General features: G+C 72.7%; 3 protein-coding genes across 11 annotated transcripts; 1 reads left to right on the forward strand and 2 right to left on the reverse strand.

The window, feature by feature from the left end:
* Nucleotides 1–91: 91 nt before the first annotated feature.
* ANKLE1 (ankyrin repeat and LEM domain containing 1) lies at nucleotides 92–4,763 on the reverse strand. 7 transcript variants are annotated; one of them, XM_075776616.1, is made up of 8 exons: nucleotides 4,724–4,763; nucleotides 3,986–4,088; nucleotides 3,763–3,859; nucleotides 1,746–3,661; nucleotides 1,460–1,622; nucleotides 1,196–1,345; nucleotides 992–1,121; nucleotides 92–427 (listed from the first exon to the last, which is right to left on the reverse strand). In XM_075776616.1, exons 1-8 carry the CDS (start codon nucleotides 4,747–4,749, stop codon nucleotides 295–297), a joined length of 2,718 nt encoding a protein of 905 aa, XP_075632731.1. In that variant the 5' UTR covers nucleotides 4,750–4,763; the 3' UTR covers nucleotides 92–294. The 7 variants fall into 7 exon arrangements, 4 of the variants coding, with proteins under 4 accessions (XP_075632731.1, XP_075632730.1, XP_075632733.1 ...); XM_075776615.1 differs by having other exon boundaries at nucleotides 1,196–1,355; nucleotides 1,718–3,661; XM_075776618.1 differs by lacking the exon at nucleotides 992–1,121.
* A 1,664-nt stretch (nucleotides 4,764–6,427) lies between these two features.
* On the reverse strand, nucleotides 6,428–10,740 carry BABAM1 (BRISC and BRCA1 A complex member 1). Of its 3 annotated transcripts, none has more exons than XM_075776607.1 (9): nucleotides 10,736–10,740; nucleotides 8,392–8,718; nucleotides 8,250–8,308; nucleotides 8,006–8,126; nucleotides 7,855–7,933; nucleotides 7,423–7,447; nucleotides 7,053–7,182; nucleotides 6,838–6,924; nucleotides 6,428–6,748 (listed from the first exon to the last, which is right to left on the reverse strand). In XM_075776607.1, exons 2-9 carry the CDS (start codon nucleotides 8,683–8,685, stop codon nucleotides 6,548–6,550), a joined length of 996 nt encoding a protein of 331 aa, XP_075632722.1. In that variant the 5' UTR covers nucleotides 8,686–8,718; nucleotides 10,736–10,740; the 3' UTR covers nucleotides 6,428–6,547. The 3 variants fall into 3 exon arrangements, with proteins under 3 accessions (XP_075632722.1, XP_075632721.1, XP_075632723.1); XM_075776606.1 differs by lacking the exon at nucleotides 10,736–10,740 and adding an exon at nucleotides 9,305–9,436; XM_075776608.1 differs by lacking the exon at nucleotides 10,736–10,740 and adding an exon at nucleotides 9,305–9,424 and having other exon boundaries at nucleotides 8,392–8,701.
* On the forward strand, nucleotides 9,891–14,617 carry USHBP1 (USH1 protein network component harmonin binding protein 1). Its single transcript, XM_075776262.1, has 14 exons — nucleotides 9,891–10,786; nucleotides 10,868–10,950; nucleotides 11,056–11,183; nucleotides 11,256–11,483; nucleotides 11,599–11,709; nucleotides 11,797–11,918; nucleotides 12,052–12,192; nucleotides 12,278–12,360; nucleotides 12,740–12,875; nucleotides 12,968–13,205; nucleotides 13,376–13,567; nucleotides 13,656–13,747; nucleotides 13,843–13,965; nucleotides 14,364–14,617. The coding sequence occupies exons 1-14, from the start codon at nucleotides 9,891–9,893 to the stop codon at nucleotides 14,533–14,535; spliced, it is 2,745 nt and encodes a 914-aa protein (XP_075632377.1). The 3' UTR covers nucleotides 14,536–14,617.
* The last annotated feature ends 6,294 nt before the right edge of the window (nucleotides 14,618–20,911 follow it).

The raw sequence follows: 20,911 nt of genomic DNA on the forward strand, positions 1-20,911 counted from the left end.
AGGGAAGCCAGAAATCACACGCAGCTTGGATTTCTTAGCAACAACAACAACAACAAAAAAAAGGAAAAAAAAGAAAAAGGAAAAAATAAAGGAGACCTGCAATGATTTATTTATCACCCTTTAGGAAAATAGAAAAATAGAAAAATTTTCGCCAGTGATCACGACATAAAACCCGCGCCCAGAGCGCAGCCACCTCCAGGGACAGGGCAGAGGGAAGGTGCAGGCACGGGGTGCGCCCCAGCACCCCAGGGTGCTCAGCGCCCGCCCTGGATGTCCGCCGGCCGGAGCTGCCGCTCACCCTCGGCCAGGAAGATGCGCATGGCCCTGTGCAGCATATGGACGCCCAGGCTCCGGCGCCGCTCTGCCGGCCAGCTCGCCGCCACGCCGTAGCAGTTCCCCTTCCTCTGGTTGGTGATGGTCTGCAGCCCTGCGGGGATGGGGTCAGCACCCACCGCCTGCCCCCCACCAGCACCCACAGCCCTGCGGGGACGGGGGCAGCACCCACTGCCTGCCCCCCACCAGCACCCACAGCCCTGCGGGGATGGGGTCAGCACCCACCGCCTGCCCCCCACCAGCACCCACAGCCCTACGGGGATGGGGTCAGCACCCACTGCCTGCCCCCCACCAGCACCCACAGCCCTGCGGGGACGGGGGCAGCACCCACTGCCTGCCGCCCACCAGCACCCACAGCCCTGCGGGGACGGGGGCAGCCCCGTGTCCCCCACCAGCACCCGCTCCCAGGCAGCTTCTCCTGCAGGAGATGGGGGTTTGGGGGATCGTGTCCAGACCCTGCGCTAGCAACCGGGGACCCCAAAGTCCCCGTGTGCCCCAGGATGGGCTGCACCCCCTCTCTGTGTGTGCGTCCCCCGCCCCGAGTCCTGCACAGGGTGGGAGAGAGGGATGCGGGGAGTCGAAACGGCAGCAGAACCGATGCCGGGAGCAGGGGCAGGGGACCAGGGCAGCGCCACGTCCCCTCCGCGGCCCCGCTCACCCAGAGCCTCCACGAGGCAGCCCTCCCGCGTGTACGCCTCTGCCGGGACGGTGCTCTGGAAGCAGTGCACGGAGATCACGCCCTGCCCGCTCGCCCAGATCTCCAGGATGCGCCGCACCTTGGGGCAGCCCTGCGGGACAGCAGGTACCGTCACCGTGGCCTCGAGCCCCCCCGCCCCGGCGCAGCCCCCCACGCCCATCCCACCTTCTGCGTCCCGGCGCGGTGCTGGCTCAGTGCCTCGGCGAGGTGGCAGTACGGCCGGGCACGCGTCCCCTTGCCCACGTAGAAGATGGCTTTGACGAAGGTCCTGAAGCACTTGGCCGGGCTCAGGCGGTGGGAGCGAAGCGGCAGGTTCTGGGTGGTCCTGGGGGTGCAAACCCCCAGTTTTGGGGCTCGATGCCTCCCGGGGGGTCCCTGCTCAGACCCCCCCTGGCCCAGGGGACACGCAGGGCAGTGGCGCAGCCCTACCTGGGGTCGAGGAGGAGGTAGTTGAAGCTGGACTTGACCAGCCCCTCTCGCCAACGCCGGCTCCGGTTGGGGCGGTCAAACTGCCCGGCCAGCGCCAGCTCGTCCTGGGCACAGTCGGGGACGTGGCCGGTCCGCAGCGCAGCCGCCAGCTCGGGGCTGTGCCCTGGGGCGACCGCGTCGGCATCGGGGAGCTCCGTCAGCCCCACGCCGGCACCGCGGGGACTGGCCAGCCGGGTGGGGGGGATCCCCGGGACTCACCTGCCGGCCTCCTCCGGGGTCCCCTCACCAGCTCCTCCAGCCGCCGCAGGTAGAGCCGCCTGGTGAGCTCCGTGACGGGCCCCGGGTCATCCCCCAACGCCCGCAGCCGCCGGCGCAGAGCTTCATCCGAGAGGGGCCACGGCGGCGTGGTGCACGCTCGCCCATCCTGGACCGCGGCATCCTCAGGGCTGGTGGTGGCCTCCGTGCCGGGGCCGTGCCGCTCGGCGGGTGCCCGACCCCGCTCCTCCTCCTCCAGGTGCTCCCCAGCGTGGCGGTGGGTGCTGCGGCCGGCAGGCGAGAGCGGCACAGCCGGGCTCCCCGGCTCCACCATGGCGCTGCCCAGCTGCCGTGGGACCGGGGGGCGGCTGAAACTCCCGTGGGGCCACGGGGGCTGGCGCGTCCCCAAGGGCGAGGGGTCCTGCCACCCAGAGCAACCCTCCGGCACCCTGGGGTCGGGGCTGCTGGCGGCACGGGGGGAACCCCAAGCGTCTGAGGGGGAGTCCTGGGGGTGGCCGTGGTCCCCAGGGACCAGCAGGACTGTGGGGCTGGAGCCAGGGGAGCTGCTGGTCCCCAGGGGGGAGCCGGGCTGGCTGGGGGCTCTGGGGAAGATCTCGGTGTCATCCAAAGAGGCCGTCCCCACTCTGTCCCCACCGGACACATCCTCGCCCCCCGGGGTGACGCAGTGCCCCGAGGTGGTGGCAGGGTCCCTGGGGACACCCCGGGGTGCTCTGAGCCTGGGGGGCCTCCGGGGCGTCTCCGGCATCTCGTCAAAGAGGGAGGAGGAAGAGGAGGCGCCGAGCCGTGCCGCAGAGGCCTGGAGGCGGCTTTTGGTCCTGGGGGTGACGTGGTGGTACCTGGGGGGCTCCTGGCCCTGGGGGGTGACACCCCCCGCAGCGAGACTGGCTGGGCAGCAAAGGGGTCCTGGGGTGCAGGGGGGGGAGCCCTGGAGGCTGCACCCCTGGAGCCGGGAAAGCAGCTCCCCTCCGTCGCCCACATCTGAGCCGTCCTCACAGCAAGGGGCTGCCCTGGAGCCCCCCCAGGAATCCTCACCCTGCCCCGTATTTGGGGGGCTGGCGGGGGGCAGCTCCCAGGCAGCGGCTCCAGCTGGGGAGGGGGCTTTGCCCGGCCCCCCGGCTGCCCTGGGCTGGGGGGAGCGGCGGTGCTGAGCCCCCGGGCACCCCCCGACCTCGCTGGGCTCCAGGGTCTCCACGGCACTGACGAAGCGCTCGCTGGCACCGCTGCTGTCCCCAAGGCTGCTGCGGTCACAGCCCCCGGCCCCCACCTCGAGTACCGTCGTCCCCAGGTTGGGGACGTCACCCCCCAGCCCTGCCCGGCCCACTGGTGGTCCCTGGGGGACACCGGGACGGTGCTGAGCCGCAGCGCCCGGGATGTCGCCGTCCCCAGGGCTCCAGCACGCTACGGAGCAGTTGCTCAGGTCACCGCAGAGCAGGGGAGCCCTTGGGGACACCCCGCGTGCCCCCGGGACCCTGCTGTAGCACCGGGGCTGGGGGGAGCTCGGGGACCCCCCAGGACCAAACTCCTGCTGTGGAGAGGGGCCGGGGCTGTCCCCAGCGCTGGGCTCGGGGAGACCCCCGGGGGGACCCCCCGTCCTTCCCCTCGCGGGCTGGGGTCCCTCCCCGAGCTCATCCCCGGCCGAGAGCAGCGTGCTGGAGGCGAGGGGCTGCGGGGGGAGAGCTGAGCCCCCGGGGTCTGCGGGGGGCCATGGGGCGAGGGAGGGCATGGAGAGGGACGGAGGCTCTGGGGGACAGCCCCACCAGCGCAGGGGCTCCCCTGAACCGCAGCCGCCCCCCAGCTCCGGCCCCTCCAACAGGGACCTGCGGGTGCTGCTCAGGGGTCCCCCCTCAGCGCCGTCCCCGGGGGAGACGCTGCCCTGGGTGCCGTCCTCGGTCAGGAAGGACGGGGAGCGCCTGGGCCCCCCCGGATCTGCAGGCAGAGGCAGGAGTCAGTGTTCGGCCCAAAGTGGGGGGGGCTGGATCAGCCCCCCGACACCCATCCGGGCTGAGGGGGCACCCCGGACACCTCACCCTTCGCAGGGGGCCAGCCCCAGGCGTGCCCCAAGTCCCGCAGGACCGGCACTCGGCCGCCGTTACCCAGCACCGGGTCGCCGTCTCGTTTCCCGCGCTGCAGGGAAGGGACACCGCTGTCACCGGTGCCACGGGGTGCCACGGCCCCGCCAGGGCCAGGACCCCCCAGCGCAGGCAGCATCCCCAAGGTGCTGTCCCCGTCCCCAAAGCTGTCCCCGCTAACCTGGTCTCGGGGTTCCGGGGCTCCCCTTTTCTCCGGCAGGAGCTCGAGGCACCTGCGGCACCCCCGGGACGCGGCGACGCGCCGCGACGCCTCCTCGGCGTACCTGGAGCGGGGCGCGGGGAGCGGGTCGGGGTGACACCGGTGCCACCGGCCCCGCAGCTGGGTGCTCTGGCATCACGGGGGGGTCACGCTGCGTGGCTCCGGCCGATACCCGACGTTGGGGTCCCCGCCGTGGCCCAGCGGCGGCCCCGGGCAGCGCCCAGCGCCCACCCGCTCTCTGCCGGCGGCCGGATGGATGGGGGTGACCCCCTCCGGGAGCAGCAGGTTGGGGACACCCCCCCCGCTCCAGCAGGACCCGCACCCCCCCGGCTCAGCCCCGGTGCTGGGCTGTGTCCCACCCCCCCGGGTCGGGGCCACACGCTGGGGCACCCAAAGCGGGACCCCGCCAGCACGAGGCCTCCCCTGTGCCACCGCCCCCCCCCCCCCCCCCGGTCCCTGCAGGACCCCCCACGCGTGCTGCACCCCCCCACAGCCCCGCTGCAGCGCCAGGGCCCCCCCCGGGGCACCGCACACCGGTACCGGTACCCCCAGCACGCCCCGACCCCCCGCCCGGTCCAACGCCCGTGCAAAGCCCCCCCCGGCCGGTGCCGGTGCCAGCACCCCCCCCCCGGGGCACCGTGACCCCCCCCCCTCCCCTCCCCTCCCCTCCCCTCCCCCCCCCCCCCCATGTCCCCTTACGGCTCGCGCCGCCCCGCGCCGCTCATACCGCCCCGCGCACGCGCACTGCGCCCCGCCCGTTCGAACCCCCGCGCACGGCCACACCGCCGCTCATTGGCTGGCGAGGCGGCCAATAGGAGCTGGCCGTAGGCATCCACGCCCACCCCCCCCCGCGCGCCAGATGTGCTCACAGCTGGAGGGGCGGGGCTGCCCCGCCCATTGCCCCGCCCCGGCATTGCCCAGTGCTCCCAGTGCTCCCAGTAACCGGCACCAGTGCTCCCAGTGCCACCCAGTAACCGGCACCAGTGCTCCCAGTAACCGGCACCAGTGCTCCCAGCAACCGGCATTGCCCAGTGCTCCCAGTAACCGGCACCAGTGCTCCCAGCAACCGGCATTGCCCAGTGCTCCCAGCAACCGGCATTGCCCAGTGCTCCCAGCAACCGGCACCAGTGCTCCCAGTAACCGGCATTGCCCAGTGCTCCCAGTAACCGGCACCAGTGCTCCCAGTAACCGGCATTGCCCAGTGCTCCCAGTAACCGGCACCAGTGCTCCCAGTAACCGGCATTGCCCAGTGCTCCCAGTAACCGGCACCAGTGCTCCCAGTAACCGGCATTGCCCAGTGCTCCCAGTAACCGGCACCAGTGCTCCCAGTAACCGGCATTGCCCAGTGCTCCCAGTAACCAGCACCAGTGCTCCCAGTAACCAGCACCAGTGCTCCCAGTAACCGGCATTGCCCAGTGCTCCCAGTAACTGGCACCAGTGCTCCCAGTAACCGGCACCAGTGCTCCCAGTAACCGGCATTGCCCAGTGCTCCCAGTAACCGGCACCAGTGCTCCCAGTGCCACCCAGCACCTCCCATCAGGGCTCCCAGTGCCCTGCACCAGCATCACCCAGTGCCTCCCAGTAACTGGCACCAGTGCTCCCAGTGCCACCCAGTAACCAGCACCAGTGCTCCCAGTAACTGGCATTGCCCAGTGCTCCCAGTAACTGGCACCAGTGCTCCCAGTGCCACCCAGTAACCGGCACCAGTGCTCCCAGTAACCGGCACCAGTGCTCCCAGTAACCGGCATTGCCCAGTGCTCTCAGTAACCGGCACCAGTGCTCCCAGTGCCACCCAGCACCTCCCATCAGGGCTCCCAGTGCCCTGCACCAGCATCACCCAGTGCCTCCCAGTAACTGGCACCAGTGCTCCCAGTGCCACCCAGTAACCGGCACCAGTGCTCCCAGTAACCGGCATTGCCCAGTGCTCCCAGTAACCGGCACCAGTGCTCCCAGTGCCACCCAGCACCTCCCATCAGGGCTCCCAGTGCCCTGCACCAGCATCACCCAGTGCCTCCCAGTAACCGGCACCAGTGCTCCCAGTGCCACCCAGTAACCGGCACCAGTGCTCCCAGTAACCGGCATTGCCCAGTGCTCCCAGTGCTCCCAGTAACCGGCACCAGTGCTCCCAGTGCCACCCAGCACCTCCCATCAGGGCTCCCAGTGCCCTGCACCAGCATCACCCAGTGCCTCCCAGTAACCGGCACCAGCACCTCCCCTCACCCCGCCCCCCAGGCACCCAGCCGCCCCTCGGGGTCCCCAGCCAGCACCACGGGGCACAGGACCCCCCATGGCCGGGGGCGGGGGAGAAGCAGGGGGCCGGGGGGGGACCACGCCACCCCCCCTCCCCACCCCCCCAGGTTCCCGATCCCGCCGCAGGAGCCGCAGCACCAGCACGACGCGCGCTCAGGAAACCGCGTCTCTCTTTCCGCCATCGCAGGTACCACCGCACGGCCGCCCTCCGCCGATCCCCCCCCTCCATCCGCCATCGGTGGCTCTCGGCCAGCCACCCCCCCCCGCCCCGGCTCAGACGGTGGCCTCGATCTCGGGGGGCTCGTCCTCCTCCAGCAGGCTGTACGCCGCGTGGGTCTGGAAGGGTCGCTGCAGCGGGTGCGCCAGCAGCTTGGCCATGCAGTTGTGCAGCTCCACGGCCGGCCCCGTCAGCGACACCTCGTACTTGTAGTTGGTGCCTTTGGTGTCCAGGCTGCTGAAGAAGGCGTACATCTCCTGGGGGGACGGGCAGGGTGGGTGACGCAGCCCCCAGTCACGGCGGTTGGAGTTGGGGGGGGGGGAATGACACCCCGTCCCGCGTTTACCTTCCAACTCGTCTCGTCGTCCTTCTCCTCCGCCCCGTTGTGGATGTACACCACGTCGAAGAAGAAGTAGGGGCACTGCAGCATCTTCTGCAGGACGAGAAGCCAGAAACGGTACCGGGAGGCTCTTCCACACGCCGGGATGGACCCGGCGCCACCGAGCTCGCCCGGGGACGGGCACGGGGAGGGGGACGACACACACACCCCCCCATCCCCACCTTCATGTGCTCCGACATGGAGAACTGGGGCTGGCAGCCCGGGCGGCCAAACACCAGGATAGTCCGGACCACGTAGGGCGGTGGGATGGTCTGCACGTTCTCCGTCACCGGCAGCTCGATCTTCTGCTGGCTGCGCCGGGAGGACGGAAGGGGCTCAGGGATCCCCGGGGAGGGGGCTCCCCCCCTCCTCGTTAAAACTTACCGACAGTCTGACAGCTCCGGGCTGGCGCTGGGAAAGCAGCACCCGCCCCGGGAGCTGCGCGGGTTAAAGGCTCGCAGCGTTTTTACAGCGAAGAAGAAAATTCGTAGCCAGGTGGGAACCCCCCGACGCCCCCCCCCCCCCTCCGTACCCCCCCCCGGCCGTACTCACATCAGGTTGAAGAGCCCTTCCAGATCTGCAGCCCCAGGTAAGGACGGATCCTGGCACACAGCGCCCTGCCCGCCCCGGCGACATCCCACACCCAGAGCCGAGGGATGGGCCGGGATGGGGAGAAAACGCCCAACCCCGGGTGTTTGGTGGGTCTGGAGGGGGTGGCGTTAAAGCCTGCCTCGGGGGGTTCAGGGGCCCGGTCCGACCCTCCAGCCTCAAACGCCGACACCGCTCTGTGCCGCGGCCGGCTCGGCTGTGCCAGGGATGCCAGCAAGGCTGTGGATCTGCTGCCATCTGCAGGCAACGGGCCCGGAGGGTCCCCGCTTACGTTTGAGGGACCTGGTTTGCACCCAAGGGACCCCATTTGCACCCAAGGGACCCCGCGGGGTCCTGCCCCCCCCCCCCATCCCAGCCCCACAGGCGGCGGGATACTGAACGACTTGCAGACGACGGTCTCCAGGTCGTAGAGGCAGCTGCAGACCTCGCGGGGGTCCGAGGTGAACCCTGAGAGCTGAGAGGAGCCGGGGTGAGGGGGGCGCGGAGCCGTCCCCGTCCCCGTCCCTGTGCCCACGGCCCCGCTCACCCACGTGGCGTCGTTGTTCACCACCACCAGCGCGAACTCGTGGCACTTGTCGATCTTGTGCTTCGTCCTCACGAACATCTCGATCATCTTCTGGGAGATGTTCAGCGCGTTGGTCTTGGACCTGCCACGGGGACCGGCGCTCAGCGGGGACCAGCGTTTCCCCGGTCCCTGTGCTGGGTGGGGACCGCAGAGCCGGGGTCCCCGGGGGTCCTGGGGCCAGCCGGGAGCAGCCCCCAACTCTCACCCATTAAAGGACTCCAGTTTGGGCAGAGCCATCTCCTCCGCCAGGTCCAGGCAAATGATCTGCCGGAGACAACCACGGCTGAGCCGCCCGCAGCCCCTCACCCCGGCGTCGGGGCTGCGCCGCCCTCCCTGCGGACACTCACCACCTTCTCGGGGCAGTTCACCCGCGGCGTCTTGACCTGGACCTCGGTGGGGGGCGCGGGGCCGGGCCAGGCGGTGCCGTCGGGCGCAGCCGTACCCTGTGGGCTGTCGTCGGCGCTGGCCGCCTCGCCCTCCCCCTCGCTGCGGTTGCCCACGCTGGCCTGGGCGCTCAGCGCCCGGTCCTCAGCCCCCTCGGGGTTGGAGCGGGTCCTGGGCCGCGGCTCTGTCGCCTTCTCCTCCTCCTCCTCGGCGGCGCTGCCCGGCTCTGACGTGTCCATCACGCAGCCACGCTCCATGGCAGCTCCGGCGGTGCTGGGGGCCGATGCCAGCTGCAATGGGGTGTCGGCGCTGCTGCAGCCCTGCGCCCCATGGACCCCCCACTCCGGGCACCCCTTGCTCCTGTGCCCCCTGCCCCATGCACCCCCCTCTCCGGGCACCCCCCTCTCCCGTAGCCCCTAGCCCGATGCACCCCCCACTCCGGGCACCCCTTGCTCCCGTACCCCCTGCCCCATGCACCCCCTCTCCGCGCACCCCCCTCTCCCGTACCCCCTGCCCCATGCACCCCCTCTCCGGGCACCCCCCTCTCCCGTACCCCCTGCCCCATGCACCCCCTCTCCGGGCACCCCCCTCTCCCGTACCCCCTGCCCCATGCACCCCCTCTCCGGGCACCCCCCTCTCCCGTACCCCCTGCCCCACGCCCCCCCCCCCCCCGCTTCCTTCCTCCCACCCCCCTGCACCGCTGACCCCAGCCCGGGCCCCCCCTGCCCCACGCACCCCCTCACCCCGCGCCCCCCGCCCCATACCCCCCCGCACCCCCCGCACCGTGCCCCCGCTGCCCACGCACCCCCGGCCCACGCACCCCCACGCACCCCCGGCCCTGCCACCCTCTCCCCACCCCCCCCGGCGCGCGCTCACCCAGTCCCGGCCGCACGAGCCCCGCCCGGTCCCGCGCGGAAGCGGCGTCGCGCGGGGGCTGCTGGGATTTGTAGTTCCCCGCGGCCCCGCCGGGCACGTGCGGGCAGGATGGCCACCCCGACACCCCGAATGCCCCTGCACGGCACCCCAAACACCCGCCCACCGCCCCCGGCACCCTAAGCACCCATATACACCCTCCCGCACCCGCGCGCCGCCCCCCGCCCCCCAAACGTCCACCCACACCCCCTGCGCCCGTGCGGCGCCCCCCGCCCCCCAAACATCCGTGCGCACCCCGCCGCACCCCGGAACCGCCTCCTTCACCCTGAGCACCCACCCACACCCTGCTGCACCCACGCACCGTCCCTCCGCGCCCCAAACACCCACGCTCTGTCCCAGCCCCCCGAACACCCAGGCGGCACCCCGCAGCACCCACGCACTGCCCCCCCCCCCCCCGCACCCTCGATACCTCTGCAGCACCCCTTTGCACCCCAAACACCACCCTCCAGCACCTAAACGCCCGACACCCTGCCCACAGCACCCCCGGGCCGGCTGCCTCCTGGCCCCGCGCGCCCCAGCGCCCCGCGCAATGTCCCCCAGCGCCCCAAACGCTCGTGCGCACCCCTGCACCCCTCCGCGGTCCGGGTGCTCCCTCCCTTCCCCAAGCTCGGGGCGATGCTCCAGGGTGCAAACCCTGGGTGCGTCCTCCCAGCCGGGTGCGAGGGAGCCCCGGGCACGCGGGGAGGGCGCGGCGTGGGGTCGGGGTGCCGTGGGGCAGAGCGGGCAGGGACGGCGCAGCGTAACGGTTAAGCGCGGGAGGCCGCGCCGGGGCTGCCGAGGAAGAGGAAATCTCGGCAGGAACCAGGACTGGGGAAGGCCCAGGGCAGGGGCCGGCGGCGCAGCCGGGACGCGGCCGGGACGCGGCTGGAGTCCCGACCGTGGAACCGGGCCGAGCCGCAGGACGGGCGCTGGCTGGCGCAGGGCGGCGCGGGCGAGAGGCGGCCGGGATGGAGAAGGCAAGTGGGGCGTCCCGTGGGATGGGCGCTGCCGGGGCCGGTCCCGCGTGGCCAGGGGCCTCCTCGTGCCCCCCGCGGGCGTCCCCCGGCTGCGGGCGTCCCCGGTCCCGGTGCCAGGCTCTGGTACGCGATGGTGCGGCAGCGCCAGGTCCGGCCCGGCTCCGGAGAGAGGGGCGAGGCGCTGGGGCCGGTGGCCAAACCTCGTCCCCAGCCTGGCAAACCCCGGCGGGTGTCACCCCTCTGCCCCTGGTGCCGGGCTGGGCAGACACCCCCGGTCCCCGCAGCTCCCACCGGGCGAGCGGGAGGACGAGGATGAGAAGAAGGATGAGGAAGAGGACGAGGACGATGATGAGGACATGGCGGGGGACGCCGAGGGCATCCTGCGCTTCGAGGAGTGCGTTGCCGAGCTGCTGGCGACAGAGTCCCGGCTGCGCCAGAGAGCCGAGCAGCTGCAGCACCGCACGGGCAGGTACCGGCAGGCGGCGGCCGCAGGGCACCGGGGGCTGCCACCACCCGCGTCCCTCCATCTCTGGCCTTCGCTGCCCCGCAGGGAGGATGAGGAGGGCTGGAAGGGCACCACCAGCCTCCCCGCTGCCAGCCCGCAGTCCCGGCGCTTCGACGGCACGCTGGAAGGTGGGTGCACTGTGCCGTGCCGCGCCGTGCCGCGCTGTGTCGCGCCGTGCCGGCAGCTCGCTGCCTGCTGCAGGGACCTGACCCCGGCCGTCTCCCTCTCCCCAGCCCACGGCCCCGACCTCTTTGCGGACCTGCAGCACGCCGTGAGCTCGCTGGAACGCACCGTCTTCTCCCGGCACCGGCAGGCACCGGCGCAGCCCGTGCCCAGCGAGGAGTGGGCACGGGCGGCCAAGGTGAGCCACGCCGGCGTGGGCAGCCCAGACGCCGAGGGGATGGGCACCGGCTGACCGTTCCCGTATCCCCAGAGCCTGGAGGAGCTGGACCAGACCCCAGGCTGGGCTGGGAGGGCGACGTGCCGGGGCCCAGAGGAGGGAGCGGGCGAGGGGCTGCCGGCAGAAGAGGCGGCGGTGGCGGCGGCGGCGGCAAGGAACGCGGCGTTGCGTGCGGCCCTGGGGCGCCGGGACGAGGAGCTGAGCAGGGCCACAGCCTCGCTGCGGGCGCTGTGGGGGGAGCGCGACCGGCTGCAGTGGAAGGTGGGTGCGGGGGGGGCACAGCAAGGGGGGGTGGGGGGGGGCACTGCTCTGGTGCACCCACCCCCCAGAGTGCCACCGGAGCGGCCCCCGGGTCTCAGCCCGGTGCTCGGCACAGGTCCAGGACCTGCGGGATGCTCTGTCCAGGCTGGAGGAGCCGGGGGGCTCTGGCAGCGACACCCCTGGGCTCGGCAGCCCCCCGGGGCAGGGGGAGCCCCGACTGCCCCAGGTGAGTGTGTGGCGGGGGCTGCGGCACGGAGGGGCTCAGCGGGTGGGATCCTGCCCCGGCACCGGGCTCCGCCTGTCCCCTCTGCAGGACCTGCCCCAGTGCGGCGATGGCGCTCAGCCCCACGGCGCTCAGCCCCACGGCCCCGTCTCCCCCCCACCCTCCGAGGGTGCCGCCCAGCAGCAGGAGCAGCGGGTGCAGCAGCTGCAGGGGTGAGTCGTGTCCCACCCCCCCCCCCCCGTCCCAGCCCCAGGGGCTGCGGAGCCCTCGCTGGCGGGGAAACTGAGGCAGGCACGGCGCCGGGCCCCGGCTGTGCGGTTAACGGCGGTTGCCGGCGGTGCCCAGGCGCCTGGGGAGGCTGCAGGAGGTGAACCGGGAGCTGGCGGCCGCGCTGCAGGAGTGCAAGAGCGATGCGGAGCGGCTCAGCATGGTGCTGGGCCAGCACGAGTCCCGCAGCACCGCCCTGCGCCTGGCCCTGCGCTGCAGGTGGGGACGGGGACGGGGACAGGCACGGGGGGGTCGGGGGGGGGGACACAGCCTGCGCTGCCACGCTGAGCCCCTCTCCCTGCAGCGAGCGCTGCGGGGGGGCCTACGCCGCCCTCCTCGACCTGATGCGGGCGAAGCTGGGCAGGGAGGAGGATGGTGCCCGTGGCGGTGAGTGCCAGGCCGGGGGGGGGGGCCGCAGGCGGTGGGGGTGCTGGGGGGATGCTGGGGGGGATGCGGGAGGGATGCGGGAGGGATGCTGGCGGGGTATCAGGGGGATGCTGGGGAGATGCAGGAGGGATGCGGGAGGGATGCAGCGGGACGCGGGAGGGATGCTGGCGGGGTATCAGGAGGGTGCTGGGGGGATGCAGGGAGGATGCAGGCAGGTATCAAGGGGGTGCAGGGAAGGCGCTGGGAGGGCGCTGGGCAGATGCTTACGGCTATCAGGGGGATGCAGGAAGGACGTTGGGGATCCCTGGTCCCCAGCACAGCCCCCGTGGGCACACACGGGACAAGGACCCTGCCCGAATGCTGCCTGCCCCGTGCCTAGAAGCCGCAGGGGAGCAGAGCCCAGGGCGTGGATGGGGGTCCAGCCCCACGCCGACGGAGGGGCCGCAGCTCCTGGGCCGAGCAGAGCCGGACGGCCAGGAGGAGAGCGGGGACAGCGGCTCCCCCAGGCTGCAGAGGTACCGGGGCGTTGGGGGGTGCGATGCTGAGCCGTCCCCGGGACGGCACCGTGCCTCCCGTGCGCAGCCCATCCGCATCCCCGTCCCCGCAGCATCCCGGCACCCCACGGGATGGAGGAGGGGGCCCTGCGCGAGCACATTCGCCGGCTGCGTGCGGAGCAGGCGGCCGTGGAGGCGTCCCTGCACGACGCCCCGGCACCCACCAGCACCTACCGCAGCGAGGATGCCCGAGCCCGGGCTGAGCGGGTGCTGCGGGAGGCCAGGGCTCTCCTGCCCGGCTGGAGGCGGCCGGAGAAAGCAGAGCTGCTGCAGGACTTGGCGATGCTCAAGGTGAGATGTGGGGGGAGACGCCCGGGTCCCTCCCCAGCTCTCCGCAGGCTCCAGGCTTTGAGCAGAGCAGCTGGGAGAGGTGCAGGGGGGGATGCACGGCAGGAAGAACCAGGGGACTGGGGCCGTGCCTCAGTTTCCCCCAGCCGGCGGTGACACCGCTGCCCTGCCAGGAGGCCATGGCCGACCTGAAGACGCGGCTGCAGCTGGCGGAGAGGGAGAAGCGGGGCCTGGAGGTGCTGGCGGCCGGGCAGGGGCCACGGGAGGCTGCGCTGCGCCTGGTGCTCCAGCATCTGGAGCGGGAGCGGAACGGGGGGCCCGGCTGCTCCCCCAGCCCCCCCGGCAGCTCCAGCAGCAGCGAGGAGGTAAGGACCGCTCTCACCTCCCCACGGGGACCCTCCCCAGGGCTGGGGGTCTCCCCGGGGCCGGGGGACCCACACCCAGCCTCTGTAGGATGCCCAAACCAGCCGGGTGGGAGCAGCGGTTCCCCGGCACCCTCCGGACCCAGAGAGGATGGGGGAAGAGCTGCTACGTGCCCTGGCCCGGTAAGAGACCTCCCCGGCGTGCCGCAGCCCTGCCCCGGGCAGCCGTGCCGGCGCTGGGCGGTGCGCGAGGCTGGCTGCCATGCGGGTGTCCCCAGGGTGGAGGAGCTGCGCGCCCAGGCGCGGGCCCTGGTGCTGTCCCTGGAGCAGAGCGGTGCCGCCAGCCGCGCGCAGCAGGCGCAGTGCGTCGCCGTCACCGCAGACTTCTTCCACGCTCACAGGTGGGCAGGAGGTGCCCGCTTCCCCGCTGGGTGGGCGGTGGGTGCCACGTCCCCCCGCACGCCCCGAAAACACGGTGCCTTCCTGCGTGTCCTGCACGCACATCCCCCCCGCATGCCCCTGACGCACGGTCCCTCCCTGCACACCCCAAAACCACGGTCCCTTCCTTCCTACCCCAACCTGCGGTCCCTTCCTGCACCCCCCAAAAGCACAGTCCCTTCTTGCACACCCCACAACCACGGTCCCATCTCGCACACCCTCGGCGCGCGGTCTCTTCCTGCACATCCCAAACCCACTCTCCCTCCCCACCCCGGTGCACAGTCCCTCCTGCCCGCACGGTCCCCTCGGTCCCTTCGGTGCCGCGTCCCGGCTGGGATGCTGAGCGCGGTGGTGCCCGCAGCGCGCTGGCCCTGGCGTACCGCGGTGCCCGGCGGAAGCAGGCAGCCCAGCTGCGGCGGCTGGAGGTGCAGGCAGGAGCCCTGCGCAGGCAGCATGCCCGGCAGGCGCAGGCGCTGGCCCGCAGGCTGCGGACCCTGGAGCAGGGGACGGCTGGCAGCGAGACCAGTATCTAGGGACCCCCCCCCAACACCCCCAAGACCGCTCCGTGCCGGGAGGTGCCTGCTGTATCCCCAGGGAGAATAAACCACTGATGCTCGTGGCTCAGCCAGCCCCACCGTGGTTTGGGTTTGGGGGGGGCTTTGGGCTCGGGGAGGGGGGGGGGGGCTCAGGCAGCCGGACCCCCAGCTCGGCTCATCCCAGCGGGGCCGGGAACAAAGGCCATCCCCTCCCCGCCACCCCCGCTATCTCCCGGCGCAGATGAAGCCATTTTGTTATCCCTGACGTGGGATCAAAGGTGACGGCGGTGGCCGTGGCGGCCGGGGCCCATGCATATTCAGGAGGGAAGAGGAGCAGTGACCCCGCGCCGGGGGCATCCTCACCGGCGCGGGGGGGGCCGGCAGCGGGGCTCTGCCGGGGGGGGGCTTCTGCAGGGAGCGGGGGGCTCAATCCGGCAGCCCAAACGCTGGTGTGATGGGGCACCGGGCTGAGCGTGGGTCTCCGTGGGAGGATGTGCAGGGCTGTGGGGCGGCTCCGACACAGTGTAGGGTGGAAGGGAAACTGAGGCACGGAGTTATATATAGGCTAAAATGAGGCCTGCATGTCCCCGGAGAGATCCTGCAGCAGAGTTCAAGGCTCAGTGGATCAATATCCAGAGCTGCGGTGATGGAGAGGGCAGAGAGGGATGGAGGCTGCAGGGCAGGGCTGTGGGGCTGTGGGGCTGTGGGGCTGCGGGATGTGGGGCTGTGGGGCTGTGGGGCTGTGGGGCTGCGGGATGTGGGGCTGCGGGGCTGCAGGATGTGGGGCTGCGGGGCTGTGGGGCTGTGGGATGTGGGGCTGTGGGGCTGTGGGGCTGCGGGATGTGGGGCTGCGGGGCTGCAGGATGTGGGGCTGCGGGGCTGTGGGGCTGTGGGATGTGGGGCTGTGGGGCTGTGGGGCTGCGGGATGTGGGGCTGTGGGGCTGCAGGATGTGGGGCTGTGGGGCTGTGGGGCTGCGGGGATGTGGGGTTGCGGGGATGTGGGGCTGTGGGGCTGCGGGATGTGGGGCTGTGGGGCTGTGGGGCTGTGGGGCTGCGGGATGTGGGGCTGTGGGGCTGCGGGATGTGGGGCTGTGGGGCTGTGGGGCTGTGGGGCTGCGGGGATGTGGGGCTGTGGGATGTGGGGCTGCGGGATGTGGGGCTGTGGGGCTGCGGGATGTGGGGCTGTGGGATGTGGGGCTGCGGGATGTGGGGCTGTGGGGCTGCGGGGATGCAGGTTGCCCCCCCCGAGCTGCCTGTGCCCTCCACCCCCGTCACCTCACTGCCCGCCGGGAGCCCTCCAAACTGGGGCAGCCCCGAGCCGCGGCGGTGGCGGGGACGGATCGAAGGAGAACTTCCCCGGCCCCGGGGAGCCCCCCCGCCATGACACAGGAGCAGCAGTGCCACGGAGCCGCGTGCCCGCCATGGAGGGGCGAGTCCCCGCACCCAGATAGCGGAGGGGGGGCTGCCTGCGCTGCCTGCTCCCAGCCCCTCTCCCTGCCTGCACCCCTCGTTCCTGGCTCCGGCGGGGACCGTGGCTCGGCTCGGTCCAGCCCGGGTCGTGGGGGGGTCCCGGGGGCCGGTGGCGGTGGCGTGGAGGGGCTGACCCGCAGGTTGAAGGTCAGGGCTCTGCGCTCAGACCCCTTTTCAGATTCAAATGGGCTCCTGGGGGCTTTGTGCGGGGTCAGGCTCCACCGAGAGCCGCGTGAAAGGGCCGGGGCGGCCGGGAAGGCTCCAACCCAGGTGGGACCCACCGCCACCCCCACCCCGGCCGGAGGCATCCCCCCCACTGCGCCCTGCTGACCCCAAGGCCGGACCGGGTCCCCCCAGGGGCACTGGCGGAGACGGGCTGCCCGAGGCTGCGGCATCCCCACCATGCCGGCGGCTGCGGGGACTCGGGGCAGGCTGAGGTGGCCTCGGCTCCCCGTTCCTGCCACCACGCCGGGCCCAGGCGCGGTGCTCACCTTGGCACACGCCGAGCCGCTGCCAAGGACAGAGCGTGCCATGAGCTAGGAGCGGAGCCCAGGAGCTGGGCTGCTGGCACGGCACGGCACGGCACGGCACGGTGCAGCATGGCCCAGCGTTACATGGTGCAGCCCGGCACGGTGCAGCTCAGCACAGCATGGCACGGCACAGCATGGCACGGCATGGCACGGCGCAGCACGGCAGCTGAGGGTGGCAGGACCCCCCTGCTTTGCCCACAGCTCACCCCCAGATGCCCCCAGAAACCTGCAGCTCCCCAGGGAGGGCTCCACGTGCCAGTTCATGATTTGCGAGATGCCGCCATTCTGGCCCGCTCCCTGCCTCAGTTTCCCCTCTGTGGAGCAGCGTGGGCTGCTGCGAAGCCGCGGGACCGCAGCAAACCCCCCCCGCACCGTTGGCTAGCGGGGCTCAGTGTGGGACCGCACCCCGTTCCCTGGGAGAGCGGGTGCCGGGGGGCTGCGAAACACCATCCGGGGGGGGGACGGGGGGGACAGGCTGCGCTGGGGGGGGGCACAGGGAGAACCCGGGAGCAACGGGAGCAGGGAGGGCACGTGGTTCATGGCCCCCCCTGGGGACGGAGCGTCCGGCCGTGCCTGGGTGGGGGCCGCAGCCGGGATCTGATATCCCGGGAATGCAGGGCAGGGAGCGGCCCTTCCCGGCGGGAAGGGGGGAGCCGGGGGGCGATGGGCAGCGGGTCTCCCTCAGCCTCTCTGCAGGGCTGGGGGCAAAACCGCGGCATCGGGGGCAAAACCGCCGCTCCGCAGGCTGGCCGGGGGGGAGTGAGAGCCCGTGCGTGTGCAGTGACCCCCTCCGCCATTTGCACACGCGTGTGCGCCCCCATATGTGGGGCCGTGTGTCCCATGCACACGCGTGTGCGCTCAACGGAGGCACGTTTTGCTGCACGGGCGCGTGATGGGTCCTCCCTGTGCCGTGCTGGCGCGTGTGCCCTAGGGCGGCAGTGGGGCACAGGGCCGCGCCGTGGGGCAGCCGTGGGGCGCAGGAGTGCGGCGCAACCCTGCCCAGGGAGCCGAGGGGCCGTGCACGGCACAGGCGGCCCCGGCCTCCCTTTGTCCTTCGCCTGCCGCGGCACGGCCACGGTTCAGCCCGGCAAGGTCACGCGCTCCCGCGGCTGCTGCCGGAGGGTCAGGACCCCCCCCCGGGCCGTGAGGGCCCCTTTGCCCCCCCACGGCTCCGGAGCAGCCCGCGCCTGCCCTCGCCGCCCACGGCACGCACACACATGCCCACACGCCCACGGGCAGGATCCGGCCTCAGGAATGCAGCGACGAGGAGCCCGGTCGGGGCTCGGTGCCTTCGGCCTCGTGGCAAACCGGGGCCGGAGGCTCCGCAAGCTGCTGCGGTGCAGAGCGGGGCCAGATCCTGCCCGACGGCTGAAACTTGGGGGATTGACCTAAACTGCCCCTATTGGGCCCATGCGGGGCCGTGCGGGGGGGGACAGGCGGACAGATGGACGGGCTGGTGTGTCAGCCCCCAGGAAGCTGCCGGCAGCTCCCACGAGGGTGGGGAGAGGGCACGGCTGCCCTGCCGCCCGGCGGGGGGCTAACCGGGATGCCGGTAATCGGGTCAGGGCTGGTGGCACCGGCACCCGGCTCTCCGGCGGCGCAGCCACCCGGCCCTGCCCCTGCGCGTTTTGGCAAGGGTTGCTCAATCCCCCTCCAGCCCAACGGCTGCGGGCGAGCGGGTGGACGCCGCTGCCACCCATCCCATCCCCGCACTGGATCCGGGTCCGACACCGAGCCCAGAAACCTCCCTGAGCCCGGCAGGCGCCTCTGCCATGCCAGACCCTTCCCGGGGGCGTCGGGGCGGCACGAAACGCGCCGGCAGCTCCCGGCTCCCGGGGGCCCTTTTGTGCGGCAGAGTCAGCGGAGCAGCGAGAGGAAGGAGGAATTCCTCCGGAGATCAAACGCCTTTGCCAACTGGACACCGACGTCAAAACAAACCCAGCTCCCACCGCGGGGCTGGGAGCCGCGCGGGGGAGAAGATCCAATTTCCTCCTTTGTTCCTGGATTATTATTTTTTGCAGGGGGCGAGGAGGCGGGGGAGCGGCAGGGAAAGGGCCATAAATCACGGCCTGACAGAAGAGAAAGGAGGAGCGGGGCCGGCTGCAGGTGGGGGTGACTCCCCCTGCCCGGACCGGGACCCCCCCCCCGAGCCCAGCCCCTTCCCAGCCGGCTCTGCCGGGTGTTGCTCCCTCACCGCGGCAGCCCTGCGGCATCGGCCCCTCGCCGGGCACCTCGGCCTGGCCGCGTTAGCAGGTACCCGGTGAGCAGAGATCCCTCCAGACAGGAGGAAATGGAGGTTTTATTTATGGCCAGAGCCGTAATCCATCCACCTCTGCTGCGCCCCGGCTCCGGGCTTGGGGCTTGGCTGGTTTGGTTTTTTTTTATATCCAACCCGCTTTGCTTCGCCTTTGCCTTAGCCCTGCTGCAGACGCCGGCCCCGGTGCGTGGGTTGGGAACGCCGAGGACGGTGGCACGAGGCGCCGCGAAGGTCCCGGCGGCGCTTGGTCCAAGCCCGGCCCTGCGGCGTGGGCATCGCCGGCCGCTCCGCTCGGCAGCAGCATCCTCGCCTGGCCCAAGCTGGGACCGCGACGTGGGACCCCCCGTGGGTGCAGCCCTGCCCCGAGGGCACCCCGGGGGGGGGTGGGGGGCACGGGGGCGCATGGGGGGCACCCAGCCCCCGCCTGCATCCCGAATCCACACCCCGCCCGCCGGACTTTGCCCCCGAAGTCAAGGTGAAAGGCACGCTGCTGGGTGACACCGGGGCCGCGGTGGCATGGCCGGGAGGAGAGTTTGGCCCCTGGGTGAAAGGCGAAGGCAGGGCTCTATCGCAGGGCTGCTCCCAGGTCAAGCACCTTTCCGCACAGTTTATTTCTTCGTTAATGATTAACGGGGAGGCAGCAGGCGGGTGGTGCGCACCCGCAGCCCGCACCCCAGCCCACCCCTTCTCGCAGGGCCGGCCGATGAGCTCGTACGGGTCCGACTCGATTAACCGCATTACAAACGGATTTTACGGGGCTGCAGGCAGCCGGTCCCCGGGTCACGTCCAGCCCTTCGGCCCCGACCCGGGGGCTGCGCAGAGCGACGGCACCCAGGGGACCCCGCGCGCCCCCCTGGGACGCGGCCCCGGCCCTCGTGCTCCGCACGAGACGGGGAGCCGTGGCCTCGTGCCGCTTGCCGTAATTAAAGGTCCCGCTGGGGCTGTCGGCGAGAGGAGGGGATTGCCAACGCCGGCGCCTTGGCCATGGGCCAGGCGTGGGGAATCGCTTCCCATCCTCCCGCCGCGGCCCCCGCAGCTCCGAACGGCGCGGCACGGCACCGCAACCCGGTGGTGCGGCTGGCTGGACCCGGTCCCCGTCCCCGAGGGGACTCCGGTGCTCGCCGGTGAAGCCGCCCGTCGCCGCGCCCCGCAGCTTTTGAGGTCGCTTGCTGGGAGCGTGACGAGGACCGTGGCCGGAACCGCGGCCATGGCGGCGCGTGGCCCTGCGCACCGGGCTCCCGGTGCGGCCCCGGGCGGTGCGGAGCGCCGAACGCTCCCGGTGCCGGCGAAAGGCCCCGGTGCCCAAAGGGCATCGGCCGGGCCACCTCCAGCCGCCTCCGCTGGCCAAACCGCCTGCTCCATCGCGGCTGCCGGGCCGTGCCATCGCCCTGCCCGCGCCCTGCCCGCACCGGGGCCGTGCCCGGCTCCGCCACAACCGGCACCACCGGCCCACGGAGCCGCCCGGCCCCTCGCCGTGCCCAGCCTCGGCCACCCTGCCCTGCCCGGTGCGGTGGGGCCGCCTGCCCCGCTCCCCCCCCCGGTCCCCCCCACCCCACCCCCGGCTCGGCTCGGCCCGGCCCGGCCCGGCCCGGGCGGGGGGCGGCGGGGGGCGGCCCGGTGCGGCGGCGGGGGCCGGGGCCGGGGCAGGACCCGGCGGCGAGCGGAAGGGGAGGAGGACGGGGAGGAGCATCCAGGGCGGCCACCGCGGCAGCGGCTGAACTTTGCTCTTTCGCGGGAGGCGGGGAGAGCCCCGGGGCTCGGCGGAGCGGGTCCCGCCGGACCCGGACCCGGACCGGGCTGCATGCAGCGGCGGCGGCGGCGGGGCCCGTAGGGGCGAGGGCGGGCCGGGGCAGCGCCGCCGCCTCCTCCTCCTCCTCCTCCTCCTCCTCCTTCCTTGCCGGTGCCGCGGAGCGGAGGAGCCACCGGGGGCGGGCAGCGGCGGCCCCCGCATGCGGCCGAGCCCCGGGGCGGCCGCCGCGCCCGGAGCCTCCGCGCCCCGCGGGGGGATGCGCCCCGCCGCGCCCCGCTCCCGCCGCCGCAAAGTTTCCGCGGGGCCCCCCCGTTAACGGGGGGGAGGGGGAGGAGGGGGAGAGCGCTGGGATTGGGGGGGGGGGAG

This window comes from Balearica regulorum, chromosome 26 (assembly GCF_011004875.1).
Source record: "Balearica regulorum gibbericeps isolate bBalReg1 chromosome 26, bBalReg1.pri, whole genome shotgun sequence".
Taxonomy (NCBI): Eukaryota; Metazoa; Chordata; class Aves; order Gruiformes; family Gruidae; genus Balearica; species Balearica regulorum.